The sequence below is a fragment of the Gymnoscopelus braueri genome (assembly GCF_963280865.1).
Source record: "Gymnoscopelus braueri genome assembly, chromosome: 8".
Classification (NCBI taxonomy): Eukaryota; Metazoa; Chordata; class Actinopteri; order Myctophiformes; family Myctophidae; genus Gymnoscopelus; species Gymnoscopelus braueri.
The window spans coordinates 15,139,488-15,155,572 of record NC_137609.1 but is presented as its reverse complement, the minus strand read 5'-3'; the positions used below and the strand labels follow the sequence as shown (position 1 = coordinate 15,155,572).

Genomic DNA, 16,085 nt, shown 5'->3' with positions numbered 1-16,085 from the left:
ACAGGTTCGAGCTAATACCAGGTAATGTTTCTGAGAACAACACAATAAAACCTTGCTTGAGAGAATCTGACACAGAAACAGTTTGTATAAAAGGAAAGTACATTTATTGGTCCCTTGACATCGGCTTCTTTGCCATAAAATACACATACAAAACCATAAATCAAATATACTTCTAAAAATCCCTATCCTCCTATGACGTCAAATATGCTAACTAACATACAATCAAATACTACTAAAATCCTATGATATGGTGCAAATGAGCAGAGTGCAAATACTAGCAGATCATGTGTTCCAATTACTTCAGAAGTAAAGTGACAATGCTAATAAAGTGCTAAATACTCATCAAAAGGCATCAAAAGTTCAAGTGTCCAATGTGGGGGTTTTGTAGCTTAGGCCAGGAATCTTCGTCATGCGCTCTTCACGTCATTGCCTGAAATTACAAAGACTGGAACCAGTTCATCTATTCATGGGTAATATATTGCAATAGCTCTGGGGTAGTAGTTATAAAAGTTAGCGTTGCGTGGTCAGGTACTTACTCCCGAGGCAGGAATTACCCTGCCTACTGATGGAGTTGCATGTGCAACGCTATCGCCACTGCCCCGCCGCTGTTTGCTCCAATTCCTTCTCCACTCCATATGGTGGTGCTCACTCGTCTGGCTCGCTCGTCCTCTGTCCCCTCCGACACTCTCTCGGTTCCAACAGCTCCTTCTCTCTGTTGTGCCTTCACCTTTCTGTATTCACAACCTTCCTCTCTGCTTGCTCTGCACCTCGAGCTCCGGTGGTTTCACCTGGCTCAATATACATTCTAGCTCCGGTGGTTCATTCACACCTGGCTCACACCTCCTCTGTGTGTGTTCTCTCCTCTGTGTCCCCTTTGAATGAGACCGCGCTCTCATTTATAGCGGGGAAGCTCCGCCCAGCTCTGCTCTCACTGGTCGGCTTCGGGTTCGGTCATTGCCACAGCTGTCAGTGTTCAAGTACTCAGGGCAGTGGAATGTGACCCAGGGACCAACAAACAATTATTGCACATACAGAACCGAAAAATAATGTAATGAAATCATCACATACATGCTTTAAGGGTTTAAATACAAACAAATAAATAACAGAAAAATAATTAGCAATACCCCTTTTTCGACCCTGTCACATCCCCCCCCACTTTAACGTTAGCAGTCCCTGCAACTGAACTCACATGTACCAATACCTGAACCGGGCTGTCCCAGCCTTCCTTGCCCCTGTCTGTTCCATAACCCTCCTCGTTCCCCTGGCAACAACGGTGGTGTACCGGCCCAGCGGTCATAGACCCGCTTACACTGCGCCGCCACCTCTCCCATCCGGGTTTGTGAAGGCTGTACCTCCAGCCCTACTCAGTCTCTCTGCAGGCTGCAGGCGGCACAATCCTCTTGGAACCTACGTACCTTCCCCTCCATGCCTGGCCAGTAAAAACGGCGGCGAAGCTGCGCCAACGTCCAATCCATCCCTGCGTGCGCAGCGGATACATGCAGCCGTCTCCATACCTCCTCTCTCCTGGATCCTGGAAAGACGAGCTGTGAATACTCTTCTCGGGAATATTGATCAATCACTTTACGATACAGAACATTGTCTTTCACCTGTAGCTTCGTCCACTGCCGTACTAGCTGTTGAGCCTCCCGGGGCCAACTCCTCCTCTCCATCATGGTAGGGGGCTTTCTCTGCTCCAAACACCTCATTACCACCTGAATGTCCTGGTCCCTGCCCTGTGCCTCCTGCCATTCATTTCCAGCCCACCCGTCTTCCCTAACGGACGGGGTCACTTCCACAGCCATCACAGCTCTTGCTTCTATAAATGAATGCTCAGCCCCTGCCCCCCGGACCTCGGTGACAGGGCGTTTTAGTTCAAGGGTGCTCGGTCGACTCTGCGAAACCTCACTATATGACCTGGCTTCCCTACACTGGTAACACATGGGCCCACCTCCCTCCTCCCACTCATCTCTCTGGGGTGGCACATACCGGTGCTCAGGTGGAAGCGGAGTTCGAGGTTGCACGTCTATGGCGGCAGGTTTGAGGAACAGTCGGATCTCACGCATCAGCTCCTTCGTCAGTCCTTGTATCTGTGCCTTGACGACCTCCATGATTTCTCGCTTTATATTCTCTCTCCAGGCAGAGTCCTGTGGTGGGTTTTGAACAGGTATAGGATTAACAGCATGGCAGGTAATTTCAGCAGCTCGCATACCTCCATATTCAGTGTCTAACAAAATGGCCTCTTCGCGTAATGCAGCGAAATCTTTATCAGGATGTCGTCTGGCGTAGACCCTTAGGGCCTGGCCCAGTGGACCCTCAGACAGCCCCATGAGTAACTGGTCCCGGAGGACGGCATCGGAGGGGGCGGTGTCTGGGTCGTATCGCCGCAGCCAGCAGCACAGCTCTCTAAGCCTCAAAATAAAGGACTGAACATTCTCTCCCGAACGCTGGGCACAGCAATAAAACTGTGAACGTACCTTTGAGGCGGGAACTGTTTCCCTGTATAATGTGTCTAAATATTTAAGGATTTTTGCTACCGTGTCTCGTTCTACTTCTTCTACCACACTAATTTGACGTTTAGCCTCATTTGTCAGCGTTTTCAATACAACAGCAACTTTTTTTCCTTCAGTCAAATCCTGTGTACTCAATAGCCCTTTAATCTGCTCTTTCCATTCCTTGTATTTATCCTCACCCTCTGTACCTCCAAACTTTGGCAACCATGGGGCGCCTGGATATACCGGCATAATCATCATCATTAATCCTTTTTAAACAAAACAAAAAGCAGCAGAAAAATAATATCCAACAGTTCAGTTTCTCTCAGGGTTTTTGTGTTGTTCTCTACCCAGTCCTGCCGCGCTACGCCAAATATGTGACGGTGGCCAACTGTCACATTTAACTTGCCCACTTATACTCAAATATGGCACAGGGAGTTTGTTTATATGCTTGCATTGGGTTCACAACAATATAATATAAGGTTACACTGTTTAAAGTGCAGGGTGCGAAATTATTGTGAAACCCAAATTGAGCAATTATATTTGTCGACTACGCCACCTTTGTTTGAGGGGAAGGTCCCCTAAATATCTATATATATATCAACACTTCCTTCTAAGGCTACACACAGGTTCGAGCTAATACCAGGTAATGTTTCTGAGAACAACACAATAAAACCTTGCTTGAGAGAATCTGACACAGAAACAGTTTGTATAAAAGGTAAGTACATTTATTGGTCCCTTGACATCGGCTTCTTTGCCATAAAATACACATACAAAACCATAAATCAAATATACTTCTAAAAATCCCTATCCTCCTATGACGTCAAATATGCTAACTAACATACAATCAAATACTACTAAAATCCTATGATATGGTGCAAATGAGCAGAGTGCAAATACTAGCAGATCATGTGTTCCAATTACTTCAGAAGTAAAGTGACAATGCTAATAAAGTGCTAAATACTCATCAAAAGGCATCAAAAGTTCAAGTGTCCAATGTGGGGGTTTTGTAGCTTAGGCCAGGAATCTTCGTCATGCGCTCTTCACGTCATTGCCTGAAATTACAAAGACTGGAACCAGTTCATCTATTCATGGGTAATATATTGCAATAGCTCTGGGGTAGTAGTTATAAAAGTTAGCGTTGCGTGGTCAGGTACTTACTCCCGAGGCAGGAATTACCCTGCCTACTGATGGAGTTGCATGTGCAACGCTATCGCCACTGCCCCGCCGCTGTTTGCTCCAATTCCTTCTCCACTCCATATGGTGGTGCTCACTCGTCTGGCTCGCTCGTCCTCTGTCCCCTCCGACACTCTCTCGGTTCCAACAGCTCCTTCTCTCTGTTGTGCCTTCACCTTTCTGTATTCACAACCTTCCTCTCTGCTTGCTCTGCACCTCGAGCTCCGGTGGTTTCACCTTCACCTGGCTCAATATACACTCTAGCTCCGGTGGTTCATTCACACCTGGCTCACACCTCCTCTGTGTGTGTTCTCTCCTCTGTGTCCCCTTTGAATGAGACCGCGCTCTCATTTATAGCGGGGAAGCTCCGCCCAGCTCTGCTCTCACTGGTCGGCTTCGGGTTCGGTCATTGCCACAGCTGTCAGTGTTCAAGTACTCAGGGCAGTGGAATGTGACCCAGGGACCAACAAACAATTATTGCACATACAGAACCGAAAAATAATGTAATGAAATCATCACATACATGCTTTAAGGGTTTAAATACAAACAAATAAATAACAGAAAAATAATTAGCAATACCCCTTTTTCGACCCTGTCACATATATATATATATATATATATATATATATATATATGTTACAGAAAAATTGGCATTCCAGGGAAATTGAAAAAGGAGTGCTCGTTTTAACCCCCCCAGGCAATTCTGTAGAACCAACACTAGAAGGCAATGCAAGCCACACTAGACTATAGCCCCCCTTTTAACTCTATGCCCACACCACACACACGCCCTCGCCATGTTTTCAATTTGGTTTATTGAAAGCATGACTGTTAAGATACTTTTATTGTATTCTGGCTTTTAACATTTGTTTTAGTTTATCCACGACACACACGCACGCGTGGACAATAACCCATGAAAAGATCTATTCTCTCTCTATCGGTTTACAACTCGGACGGCGCTGATTCGACTAGCAGACCATCGGCCGGTCGGCGCGGGCACTCACGCCTGGAGGCGCTCGGGCGCGCCTGGAGGCGCTCGGGCGTGCCTCCTCGGCCTCAAGCTCTGCTGAGTCGGCGCGCCTCCGTCATGGACAATAACTATTATACGTGTGCGTGTGAACGCGTGTTCAGCGTTCCCCTAGCGTAGCTTCCTCCTCCTCGCGTAAAAAAACCTGTCTCGAAAAGCCCCGCCTCGTGCCGAAGTCCCGCGCCTAAAAACGAGCGCTCCTTTTTCAATTTCCCTGGAATGCTACTTTCCCTGTGACATATATATATGTATAGGTGTATATATGTGTGTGTGTGTATATATATATATATATATATATATACATATATATATATATATATATATATATATATATATATATATATATATATATATATATGTATATGCATATTAGGACAGTTTCTAATGTGATATCGTCGTCAGATCTCTCACTGGCAGTTTGGATGGAGTGTAAGGGTCCATTTGGTTAGCCTGGGACCAGACGAATCTGCGATTGCAAAAAAAAAGGGTCCATTTGGTTCCATTTGTACACTCTCAGAGTTACAGACCCGTAAGGGTCCATTTGGTTCCATGTGTACACTCTCAGAGTTACAGACCCGTAAGGGTCCATTTGGTTCCATGTGTACACTCTCAGAGTTACAGACCCGTAAGGGTCCATTTGGTTCCATGTGTACACTCTCAGAGTTACAGACCCGTAAGGGTCCATTTGGTTCCATTTGTACACTCTCAGAGTTACAGACCCGTAAGGGTCCATTTGGTTCCATGTGTACACTCTCAGAGTTACAGACCCGTAAAGGTCCATTTGGTTCCATTTGTACACTCTCAGAGTTACAGACCCGTAAGGGTCCATTTGGTTCCATTTGTACACTCTCAGAGTTACAGACCTGTAAGGGTCCATTTGGTTCCATGTGTACACTCTCAGAGTTACAGATCTGTAAGGGTCCATTTGGTTCCATGTGTACACTCTCAGAGTTACAGACCTGTAAGGGTCCATTTGGTTCCATGTGTACACTCTCAGAGTTACAGACCTGTAAGGGTCCATTTGGTTCCATGTGTACACTCTCAGAGTTACAGACCTGTAAGGGTCCATTTGGTTCCATTTGTACACTCTCAGAGTTACAGACCTGTAAGGGTCCATTTGGTTCCATGTGTACACTCTCAGAGTTACAGACCTGTAAGGGTCCATTTGGTTCCATTTGTACACTCTCAGAGTTACAGACCTGTAAAGGTCCATTTGGTTCCATGTGTACACTCTCAGAGTTACAGACCTGTAAGGGTCCATTTGGTTCCATTTGTACACTCTCAGAGTTACATTAACATTGAGGATTGTACTGTGTGATTGGTGGAATATGTTTCTCATGTTGCTTTTGCTTTGTGATTGGAGGAAAACACATCTACTGCAAGGATTTTCATGCTCACTGTAACTATTACTAATACATTGATTGATATATACTCTATAGCAGTGGTTCTGAAACTTCTTCCTGTAAAAGACCCCCAAAATCAACATGTATTTGGCTACGGACCCCCTTCTGAAAATATGTTGTGCCAGGGACCCCCATTCATTGTCTTGTTAAAATAGTTTAAAACATATTTTAAATATTTCAAAATATTTTATAATATATAAGTTTTCCTTAAAATAACAGATCTACATCCTACAACGCATCATATTGTGAAGCGTTGTGAGCTTGTAGATCGACTATTCCAAATAACCAATGTACAGAATATAGGGTTAAACTGTGATGCCATATTAACTCATTTTGCTGGGGACCCCATTTGTGTGTGCGTGCGTGCGTGCGTGCGTGCGTGCGTGCGTGCGTGCGTGAACAGAACAAGAAGTCATGTCCTCATCAGCTATTCTACAATGAAAACAAACTATACCAAATAAGAAGGGGTGAAGGGGTGTACAGAGGATTGTCTTTTAAACAATGAGCTTGGTCATTACTTAGGTTTACAAGTTACTTAATACATCAATACAAGTTCCATGCTGTAGTTTAGAGACAACTTTCCATCTGTTCTTACTGACATTGTGTTAATGTCTGAAGAACCAGTTAGAAGATTGTTTAGGTGCCTTTCACACCTAAGGTTTGCTTTAAAGGTTCCGATCAAGGACCAAATGTTTACATTGTTGCATTTGGTCTGGTTAGCGTTCACACAGAACTTTAAGAGAACGAAAGTAAGTAAACAAATGACATGCGGTCGTACAGGCTGTTCATCTATTGACAGAACATGTATTCACTTCATTGCTGGAGCAAAAGCAGCGTGTTGTGATTGTTTTTATTATGTAATGGTTGTATCCTTATCAAATGAGAAAAGAGGAAAGTTATGAGCACATTTCAATTAAATATGTGTTAATCACGGCCACTTATTTACTTGGCCAGAAAAGTAGCCAAACATATGTACATTTCAGGCAGCACCACAGGTAACCTCCTTGACAGTGAACACGCCTGATCTGTTTGGTTCATCTCTGATTTTACATTTAATCTGTAATTACAGACTTGGTGACTGTGACCTCAGAGAGGAACACATTGAGGTTGTGGCTTCAGCTCTCAGGTCTAATCCTTCCCATTTGAGAGAACTGGACCTGAGCGGAAACGCCTTGGAGGTTTCCGGACTAGAACTCATCTGTGCTGGACTGAGGAGTCCACATTGTTGTCTGGACATTCTCAGGTCAGACAAATTTACAATTTGTATTTTGATTTGTATCAGTTCTGTTATAGTAAGTGATTATAATGTAGTTGATGATGGTGGTACTTTATTGGAAGAGTGTGGTTAAGGTTGAAATCATGGTAATCCACACTGACCATAATATTGATAAGATACAGTGACTAATATATGTAGTCTTTATGCTGAGATACCACATTTAAACCACCTCTGGTTACACTATGAGTGGTTGAATGTGTTTTGTCAGACTGTCATCCCCTAGTTTTGAATGGTATTTATATTAATTCTTAATTGGAGTGAGTATTCATTGCAGTAATACAGTTTTCACATAGATGGCCATCCTTGAAAGGTTGTTAAGGTAGAAAGTAAGTAAGTAGTAAGTTTTCCTCCCTAGTGTGTCCATTATGAGTGATTGTGTTTATCTCCTTCCTACATGAACTATCTTTCTGAACTCTGTAGCTCTGAATCAGTGGTGGAAGAAGTACTCATGTTGTTATTATTATCATTATTATTATTAAGTGAAAGTAGCAATACCACCATATAAAAAGACGTAATAGGCCTGTATTCAAAATGTTTTAGTTAAATGGTGCATTTATATAGCGTCTTTATTCAAGGCACTTTACAATGATTGTGCATTACATTCACCCATTCATTCATACACTGATGGTGAAGGAAACCATGCAAGGCAACAACTCATCGGGAGAAATTAGGGGTTCAGTGTCTTGCTCAAGGACACTTCGACACCGACTCTGGGGAACCCGGGATCGAACTGGGAACCTTCCAGTTGCCAAGCGGCCACTCTACCCCTGAACCACTGCCGCCCTAAAGTACAAAAGTATTGGCAGCATATAGTTAAAGTAGAAAAGTATTGGCAGTATATAGTTAAAGTATAAAAGTATTGACAGTATATAGTTAAAGTATAAAAGTATTGGCATCAAAATATACTTCAAGTACCAAAGTAAAATAACTCACACATGTTAAAGTTTCATAATTTGTCAAAATGTGTGTAGTCTGGCTATAATGCACAATCTGTGGTACAGCAAGCTTTGTATTTGGAAAAAGCGTTAAATACTGAGATTAAGTCTTATTTTTGCAACACTAACTGGTAGCTCTGCGTCCTTACAGCGTGTGCCTATAGAGCGTCGCAGTTCCCGCCCACTTCCTGTTTTTTTTGGTGCCGGAAGAAAAAACTCAATGCATTTTTCCATTGACATTTCCAAAAATATTTATATCTATTAATTTAAGCTTCGAATCAAGCCATCATGAGATGACATGACTCATGACCATAAAACGTTTTTTTCTGTGATTTTTTAAAATTTTATATTTAATTATATGATATACTATATTTAATAAATACCCTTTGTTTTGCCGTTTTCAAAAAAAAAATATCACAGAATCAAACGTTTTATGGTCATGATTCATGTCATGTCATGATGGCTTGATTCGAGGCTTAAATTAATAGATATAAATATTTTTGGAAATGTCAATGGAAAAATGCATTGAGTTTTTTCTTCCGGCACCAAAAAAAACAGGAAGTGGGCGGGAACTGCGACGCTCTATAGGGAAGAAATGGTTGCAGGGTCCTAGTGCCCAAGGATATGTTGGAACGCAAGGAACAAGTGTCGGAGGCAGAGACCCGCGATTAAAATAGTATTTGATAATGTTTAGCGAAGTTGTCAATCACATTTCTGTGAAATGGTTAATTTTGAAAGATATAGCAGTGAAATATTAAATAGTACATATATTTTATTCAATTGAAAAAGTTACTGTGTGTGTGTGTGTGTGTGTGTGTGTGTGTGTGTGTGTGTGCATGCTCAGTGAGAGTGTTGCAGATTGTGACTCATTCAATTAGGGATTTCATTAGAATGATTTTTGTTTTAAGCACATAATACAGAAGCAGTTCAGGCTAAAGCTCAATTTATTAAAGGAAAAATTTACAATGTTCAGGGAGGGGGGTGCATGCATATCATGCAGAAACAAACTTAGGTTCTTCCCACGTCAGGGGTTAGCAGGTTTTAAGGTGAAACAGTGCAGGCTTCATGAACGCTCGTACGTTGCCTACGAATAAAAGAAACACAACATGAGCTTTGTACACTAACACAACATTAACAGTGAGAAATGTGAGTCAGTGTATCACTTACCGCCGGACGGTGTTTCCCCCAGGGAGAGTCAGCAGTGAGTGAGCCAGAGTGAGCACCTTAAGTAAACTCAGCCCAGCTGCCTTCTGATTGCCCCGCACGCAGGTGTCATCACTTCCAACTGATTGAGGATGCAGAGTGGCAAATACCACCCCTCAACCAGTTGCCCTAGGCAACAGGGCTGTCTGAGGTGCTGGACTCTAGGCTCCTCACTCTGGCTCCAACTGTATCAAAACTCACCTAACCGCTGGGACTAAGGATAAGGATAATTCCTTTTAACAGGTCGTTCATGAAAGTCCTTGCGGTCTTGTTTCCAATGAGAACCTGTGAGCAATTGGGGTTAAGAGTCTTGCTCAGGGACACATTTCATATCATCAGCACATATGCTGGGATAGCCTGGAATCGAACCTGGGGCAACCAGGGCCTCTGGTTCCCTAGGCGGGCTCACTAACCACTCAGCTATGGCCGCCCCTAGCATGATACTGTGGAGCAAGACTCTACAGTATCATGTAATGAACCATAGTTATTCATCTTAAAGCAGTGTATTTAATGGACACTAAAGGGAGTATCTCACCTCAGAAAAGAAAGGATGGGTTGAGGGGTGGGAGGATGTTAGGAAATGATTCCATACTGTGTTTGTTCATCTCATTTTTATTGACTTAAACATCATAATTCTGCCCAAGAATATCTGATATAGAGCACCGAAGTCCTGACGTGACTCGTTCATCCCCAGGTTTGCGGAAGTAATTTCTCTATGGAGAATAACATTGGGTCATCTTAGAATCGTCTCATATAAGAATTGTGGTCCAAAAATAAACACCGCGTGTCGGCGTTATTGTCAGGGAGGGGGTTCTGTATCGTTTATGATAGTCAGTCACTTATATTTGATACAGTCTGTTTCTGGCGAAAATGTAACTAATTCGGCGGAAGTAACATTAGCGTTTTCTCACCGTCAGTTGATGCTTCATATCCATAAGAGTCAACACGCCGGGGTCATTTGTTTATTTTTGGAACACAGTTCTTATTTGACGCGATATTAAATACGTCTATGGGATTCAGAACGGGGGTGGAAAACTGCGAACCAGGTAGACAAACAAAGGATGTGTAAATGACGTCAGACTTCGGCGGTCTATTGACTCTGGAGGTCTTGTGTGTTCTGAAGCTGCATCTCTTAACCATTAACAAGAAATGTTTTGAAGTAAAATACAATAGCAATTTACTGAGGGAGTGTAAGAGTACCAATTAATACAATAAGAGTTTACTGAGGGGCTGTAAGAGTACCAATTAATACAATAAGAGTTTACTGAGGGGCTGTAAGAGTACCAATTAATACAATAACAGTTTACTGAGGGGCTGTAAGAGTACCAATTAATACAATAAGAGTTTACTGAGGGACTGTAAGAGTACCAATTAATACAATAAGAGTTTACTGAGGGACTGTAAGAGTACCAATTAATACAATAAGAGTTTACTGAGGGGCTGTAAGAGTACCAATTAATACAATAAGAGTTTACTGAGGGGCTGTAAGAGTACCAATTAATACAATAAGAGTTTACTGAGGGACTGTAAGAGTACCAATTAATACAATAAGAGTTTACTGAGGGACTGTAAGAGTACCAATTAATACAATAACAGTTTACTGAGGGGCTGTAAGAGTACCAATTAATACAATAAGAGTTTACTGAGGGGCTGTAAGAGTACCAATTAATACAATAAGAGTTTACTGAGGGGCTGTAAGAGTACCAATTAATACAATAAGAGTTTACTGAGGGGCTGTAAGAGTACCAATTAATACAATAAGAGTTTACTGAGGGACTGTAAGAGTACCAATTAATACAATAACAGTTTACTGAGTATACTGTGTAAAAGTACCACTTACTATAAAATGCACAACTCAACTGATAGTCTTGTGTGTTCACATTATGCATGTCTGGATAAACAGTGTTATTGAATCCAAAATGACTAGATTAAGTGCTTGATGCTAAACAGAAGGTTAAGTGTTAGCCATTAAAATGTTATTTATTGACTGACTAAACATTATTTACATTATTATTATTCTTTTCCAACTTGGGACACTAGTCCAAAACATTGACAGTCGATCAAGACCAGCTCCTCTAAAAGATGGCTGCAAGCACGTTCTCTATCCAGGAATATATTTGTTTTTAATCTCTCTCTCTCTCTCTCTCTCTCTCTCTCTCTCTCTCTCTCTCTCTCTCTCTCTCTCTCTCTCTCTCTCTCTCTCTCTCTCACTTTCAGACTGAAGAACTGCTGGTTGTCAGAGAGATGCTGTAAAGTTCTGGCCTCAGCTCTAACTTCTAATCCCTCCCTCCATCTGAGAGAATTGGACCTGAGTCTAAACATGGTGACTGAGTCGGGAATGAAGAAGCTGCTCTCTCTCTCTGGGCTGAAGGATTTCACGTGAGTAGACATGGGGCCCTACTTTCTGGGAGAACCCGCAACCCACTATTTGTGGGTGGGGACATCACCCATCGCTATTCTATAATTTTCTGTCATGTGCAACACCCAACGCTGCCCCTAAACGCATGCGCTACACGCTATATTATTCACAGGAGTGGTTTGGGCGTTACATTAATCAACCACTATGCACAGAAATGCTGCGCACCTTGTAGTGGTGCCGGCCACGGCAGAAGAATCAACTATCAACTAGTCTTCAAGAGACATAAAGGTGGCCACACACACTTCATGTCTTATGAAGACTAGAGATTGCTGCAATCCGAATAACAGATCGGATATCGGCTCCATATCAACCCAAAAAATGTAATCGGATCAGACTGCAGCGAAAATGACCGATCAAAGCACTCCAAAAAGAGTGAAAAACTCCCAAGAGAGAGCAAGAAGGCAAAAGAAATAACAGAGCACATTTCCCAGTTTATAGTGCTGGATGACCAGCCACTGTCGGTGGTGAATAATGTCACATTTAAATGCTTAATCGCATGGACTGACACAAAGAAGTGCACAGCACACGTCCCGAATCAAGATTTAATTCAAATATCTCTGTAATCCACCCAAGTATGTTTATAAATACCTTGTGTCAGTTAAGTTATATCACCAGCCGATCACAGAAAACAATTTGAAACGCAAGTGACAGATTTTGGTTGAATGAACCACACTCGCTTTGGGACTCGAGCCCCGCTCTCTGGAACATTGGTGGAAAGTAACTAAGTACATTTACTTAAGTAAAATGTTGAGGTATTTGCACTTTACTTGAGTATATCTAATTTCCAATACTTTTACTTCTACTCCACTACATCTCGTAACTGAATATTGTAGCCTACTTTTACTCCACTACATTTATTTGAAAGTTATTAGTTACTTTGTAGATTTTGATTATTATTACAAAACATACATTAACCACTTCAGCCCATACATTTCGGCCATTTGAAAATAGCAGATCTACAAGAAAGGAGAAACACTGTAGTTTCAGGTAGTGGAGACGTTGTGTTAGACAGACATTGATGCATTGTTGTTGTTCTACTTCCTACAGAGTGAAACATGGTGGAGAAGATCGGTTCAATCCTCATCTCATTAAAGGATGTGAGTATCTGTCAATATTGACATTTTATACATAGTTTTTTAGGGCAGATTCACACCTACTGTATAGTTTGGTAGACTCAGGGGTTCAGGGGTGCAGTTGCAACATTGTTGCATTTTTCATTTGGTTTGGTTTGCTTTCACATTGTACTTTGTCAAGCACACCAAACATTGCTAACAAATGTCACATAGTTGACGGGCGCTTGTTGATTGGACATCAAGAAACTCATCGTCATGTTCTTGTCTTCCATTGGACTGTTGCATGTTGCATGTTGGATTTAGGTAGCCTGGGATCCAGCCTGGGATCCAGCCTGCTTCGCTACGTTCGGCGGATTTTTTTTCTCTCTTCGCTTCTCAGTCTGGAAAGCCTCCCATTGGGAGGTTTTGCAGAACTACACTAGAACTACATATGATGATTGGATGTCGTTCCAACGAATGAGAGTAGCGTTAGGCAACCTACGTCATCAGCCAGCGCCACCCTCCATGCTTTTCACACTGTTATTTTTCTGCGCATTGGAATGACGTCTCACTGGTGCTTTGTCCCGCCCCACACCACAGACCAATCAGAAGCCACGGCAGGACTCAAGCCGTTTGGCATGTCCCGCCTCCCTTGGAGATAGGAGGCTTTCCAGACTGAGAAGCAAAGAGAGAAAAAAAATCCGCCGAACGTAGCGAAGCAGGCTGGATCCCAGGCTAGGATTTAGGGGTTAATGAGGTAACTTCAGGTGAAGCCCTGTTTCAGTGTTACAAGTTAGTCGTTCACTTCTTACCGGGTACATCACCATGGTAACATGCTGCATGCATCAGATCAACACATACTACCGTCTACTGACTAGAGCTGGGGCAGTATGGATTTGTATTTTCCGCGGTAATTAATCCCCGCTTACCGCCGGTACGGCGGTATTTACTGAATACTGTGCAGGCGTGTGCAAAAAAAAAAAAACAGCCGGTTTTATAAAAACACCGGTGGTGGAAAAAGTACTCAATTTGTTTACTTAAGTGAAAGTATCTGCAATGTATCTGCAATACTGCGCAATGTTGAAATACTCTGTTACAAGTAAAAGTCCGGAATTCAAAATGTACTTGAGTAAAAGTACAAAAGTATTGGCATCAAAATGTAATTAAAGTATCAAAAGTAAAAGTACTCATTGTGCAGAATGTCCCATTTCAAGTTTTCAAATGTATGAAAATGTTTTGAAAAAAGCAGATCTACAAGCTCACAATGCGTCACATCGCGACACATTGTGAGCTTGTAGATCTACTATTTTCAAATGGCTGAAATGTATATAGGGCTGAAGTGATTAATGTATGTTTTGAAATAATAATCAAAATCTACAAAGTAACTAACTTTCAAATAATTGTAGTGGAGTAAAAGTATAATATTTGCCTATGAGATGTAATGGAGTAAAAGTATTGCAAATTGGAAATACTCCTTTAAAGTAAAAGTACCATGTACTTAGTTACGTTCCACCACTGCCAGCATAAGATGAATTACTCACCTTCTGCAAAAGATGAGGAAAGAGAACACTCTTTTGTTCCATAGGCCCACATTGTCTTGCTTTCAGAGAGCATGGTGGTAAATATGATCTTTTGCCCCAAAGTCTTTATATTCCATAATTTCTGTGTTGTTTTTAATGCACAGAGGAATGCAGGCTTGACAAACCGTCAAGGGCATGGAAATCTTTTTCCTTTCAAAACGAATTTCAAAATAAAGTTTATTTTCATCTATACTTGTTATGTGATGATTCAACACGTTTTTATTTTTGAAATCGTACTACCGGAAAAGAAGTAGCCAGGTAGCCTAGTTGAAACTGACGGAAATAGCAGATCTACAAGATCTGTGAATTTGTAGATCTTCTCTTTTTGGCACGTGATGCGAGACACTATCGCACGCCGGGATATATATATATGAGAATGAAATTACACTGGTGATTCCGGCGCAAGCTATTTCAAAACATTTAATCAATTCAACGTAGAATGAACAAACGTGTTAAATGAACACTGTCTGTACTCTAGGCACTTAAAAAACTATGTCAAGATCAGGATTAGAACGCATGCAGCTCCCCCTGGCTTAGTTTTTTAGCCTGTTGTCTCAGTCACTGCTATAACTTTACAAATTGTGTTTATTATTAAGAAGAATGTAATTATTGACTTTCATTATTGGTTATTAGGCTACAGGAAATTGTGAAACATACGATACAATTCAAAATTTTCAGCAATCAAACTCAAACAATAAGGCCTAACTCAGTGTGTTGTCTGTTGTATTGAAGTGACACGCTATGCTTTCACAGTCACACCGCTTCATTTGATGTAGCAGGCGGGGCACGCAGTCTCACGGGCACCCATGTGCATGCCAGTGCATCTGCGGGCGTGTTGATCTTCTTGCTCTCTATCTGGCGACCGGAGAAGATGATGAAGTTTACAATATTCTCAAATGGGAGCTTCTTTCTGAGCAACAGTTGTTCTCCTCCTGAGGGTAAAATTGTTACGTAGGAGGAATCTAGTAAGCCACCCGGTAGTCGCCCGGGTTGCTAAAAATCGTTATTTGTGGACCTGCCTTGTATTGCTTTAAAGATGAACAGCCGCAGCAGACAGTCTATCTAGAGAAACGGACGCGTTTCGGCACGTCGGCCTTCCTCAGCGTTTTCAAACTAGTCCGGAGTTTGAAACGTTGAGGACGGCTGACGTGCCGAAACGCGGTTACCATTGCTTTGATCAGCGCAATATATCCGTTAATTTAAAAATAGCCAATCTACAAGTTCACAACTTGTCAAAATGTGTGAGGTCAGCCTGATCTCCAAGAATTTAGTATACATTGCATAGTAGCCTAGAAACCCTGAAAATCTGTGCATATGTACGGCGAGTCCCACGGTGGGCGTAACCAGTTGCAACCCGGAAAAACCCGGAAGCAGAGCAGTCCCCACAACAAAATGTACGATTCTGTGCCTATCGGTACATAACTCAAACAGCGCTGAAATCTGTCTGGAGCCGCAAAACCTATTTTAGCCCACTAATGCGGTGGCGCGCCAATAAATGTGTTGCAGGCTTTGACGCAAATTTGACAGA

General features: G+C 42.2%; 2 protein-coding genes across 2 annotated transcripts in view; one reads left to right on the top strand and one right to left on the bottom strand.

The window, feature by feature from the left end:
* Window positions 1-16,085, bottom strand: part of dchs1b (dachsous cadherin-related 1b) — a 448,519-nt gene that overhangs the window by 237,310 nt on the left and 195,124 nt on the right. The gene's annotated exons all lie outside the window — the stretch shown is intronic.
* The window catches only part of LOC308090694 (uncharacterized protein), a gene marked incomplete at its 5' end in the record, with an annotated part of 79,411 nt that overhangs the window by 59,030 nt on the left and 4,296 nt on the right, over window positions 1-16,085 (top strand). The window contains 3 exons of the mRNA XM_080435959.1: window positions 7,162-7,335; window positions 11,724-11,885; window positions 12,973-13,022. Coding sequence (XP_080292085.1) covers window positions 7,162-7,335; window positions 11,724-11,885; window positions 12,973-13,022 — 386 coding nt within the window. The remainder of the gene's footprint in view (window positions 1-7,161; window positions 7,336-11,723; window positions 11,886-12,972; window positions 13,023-16,085) is intronic.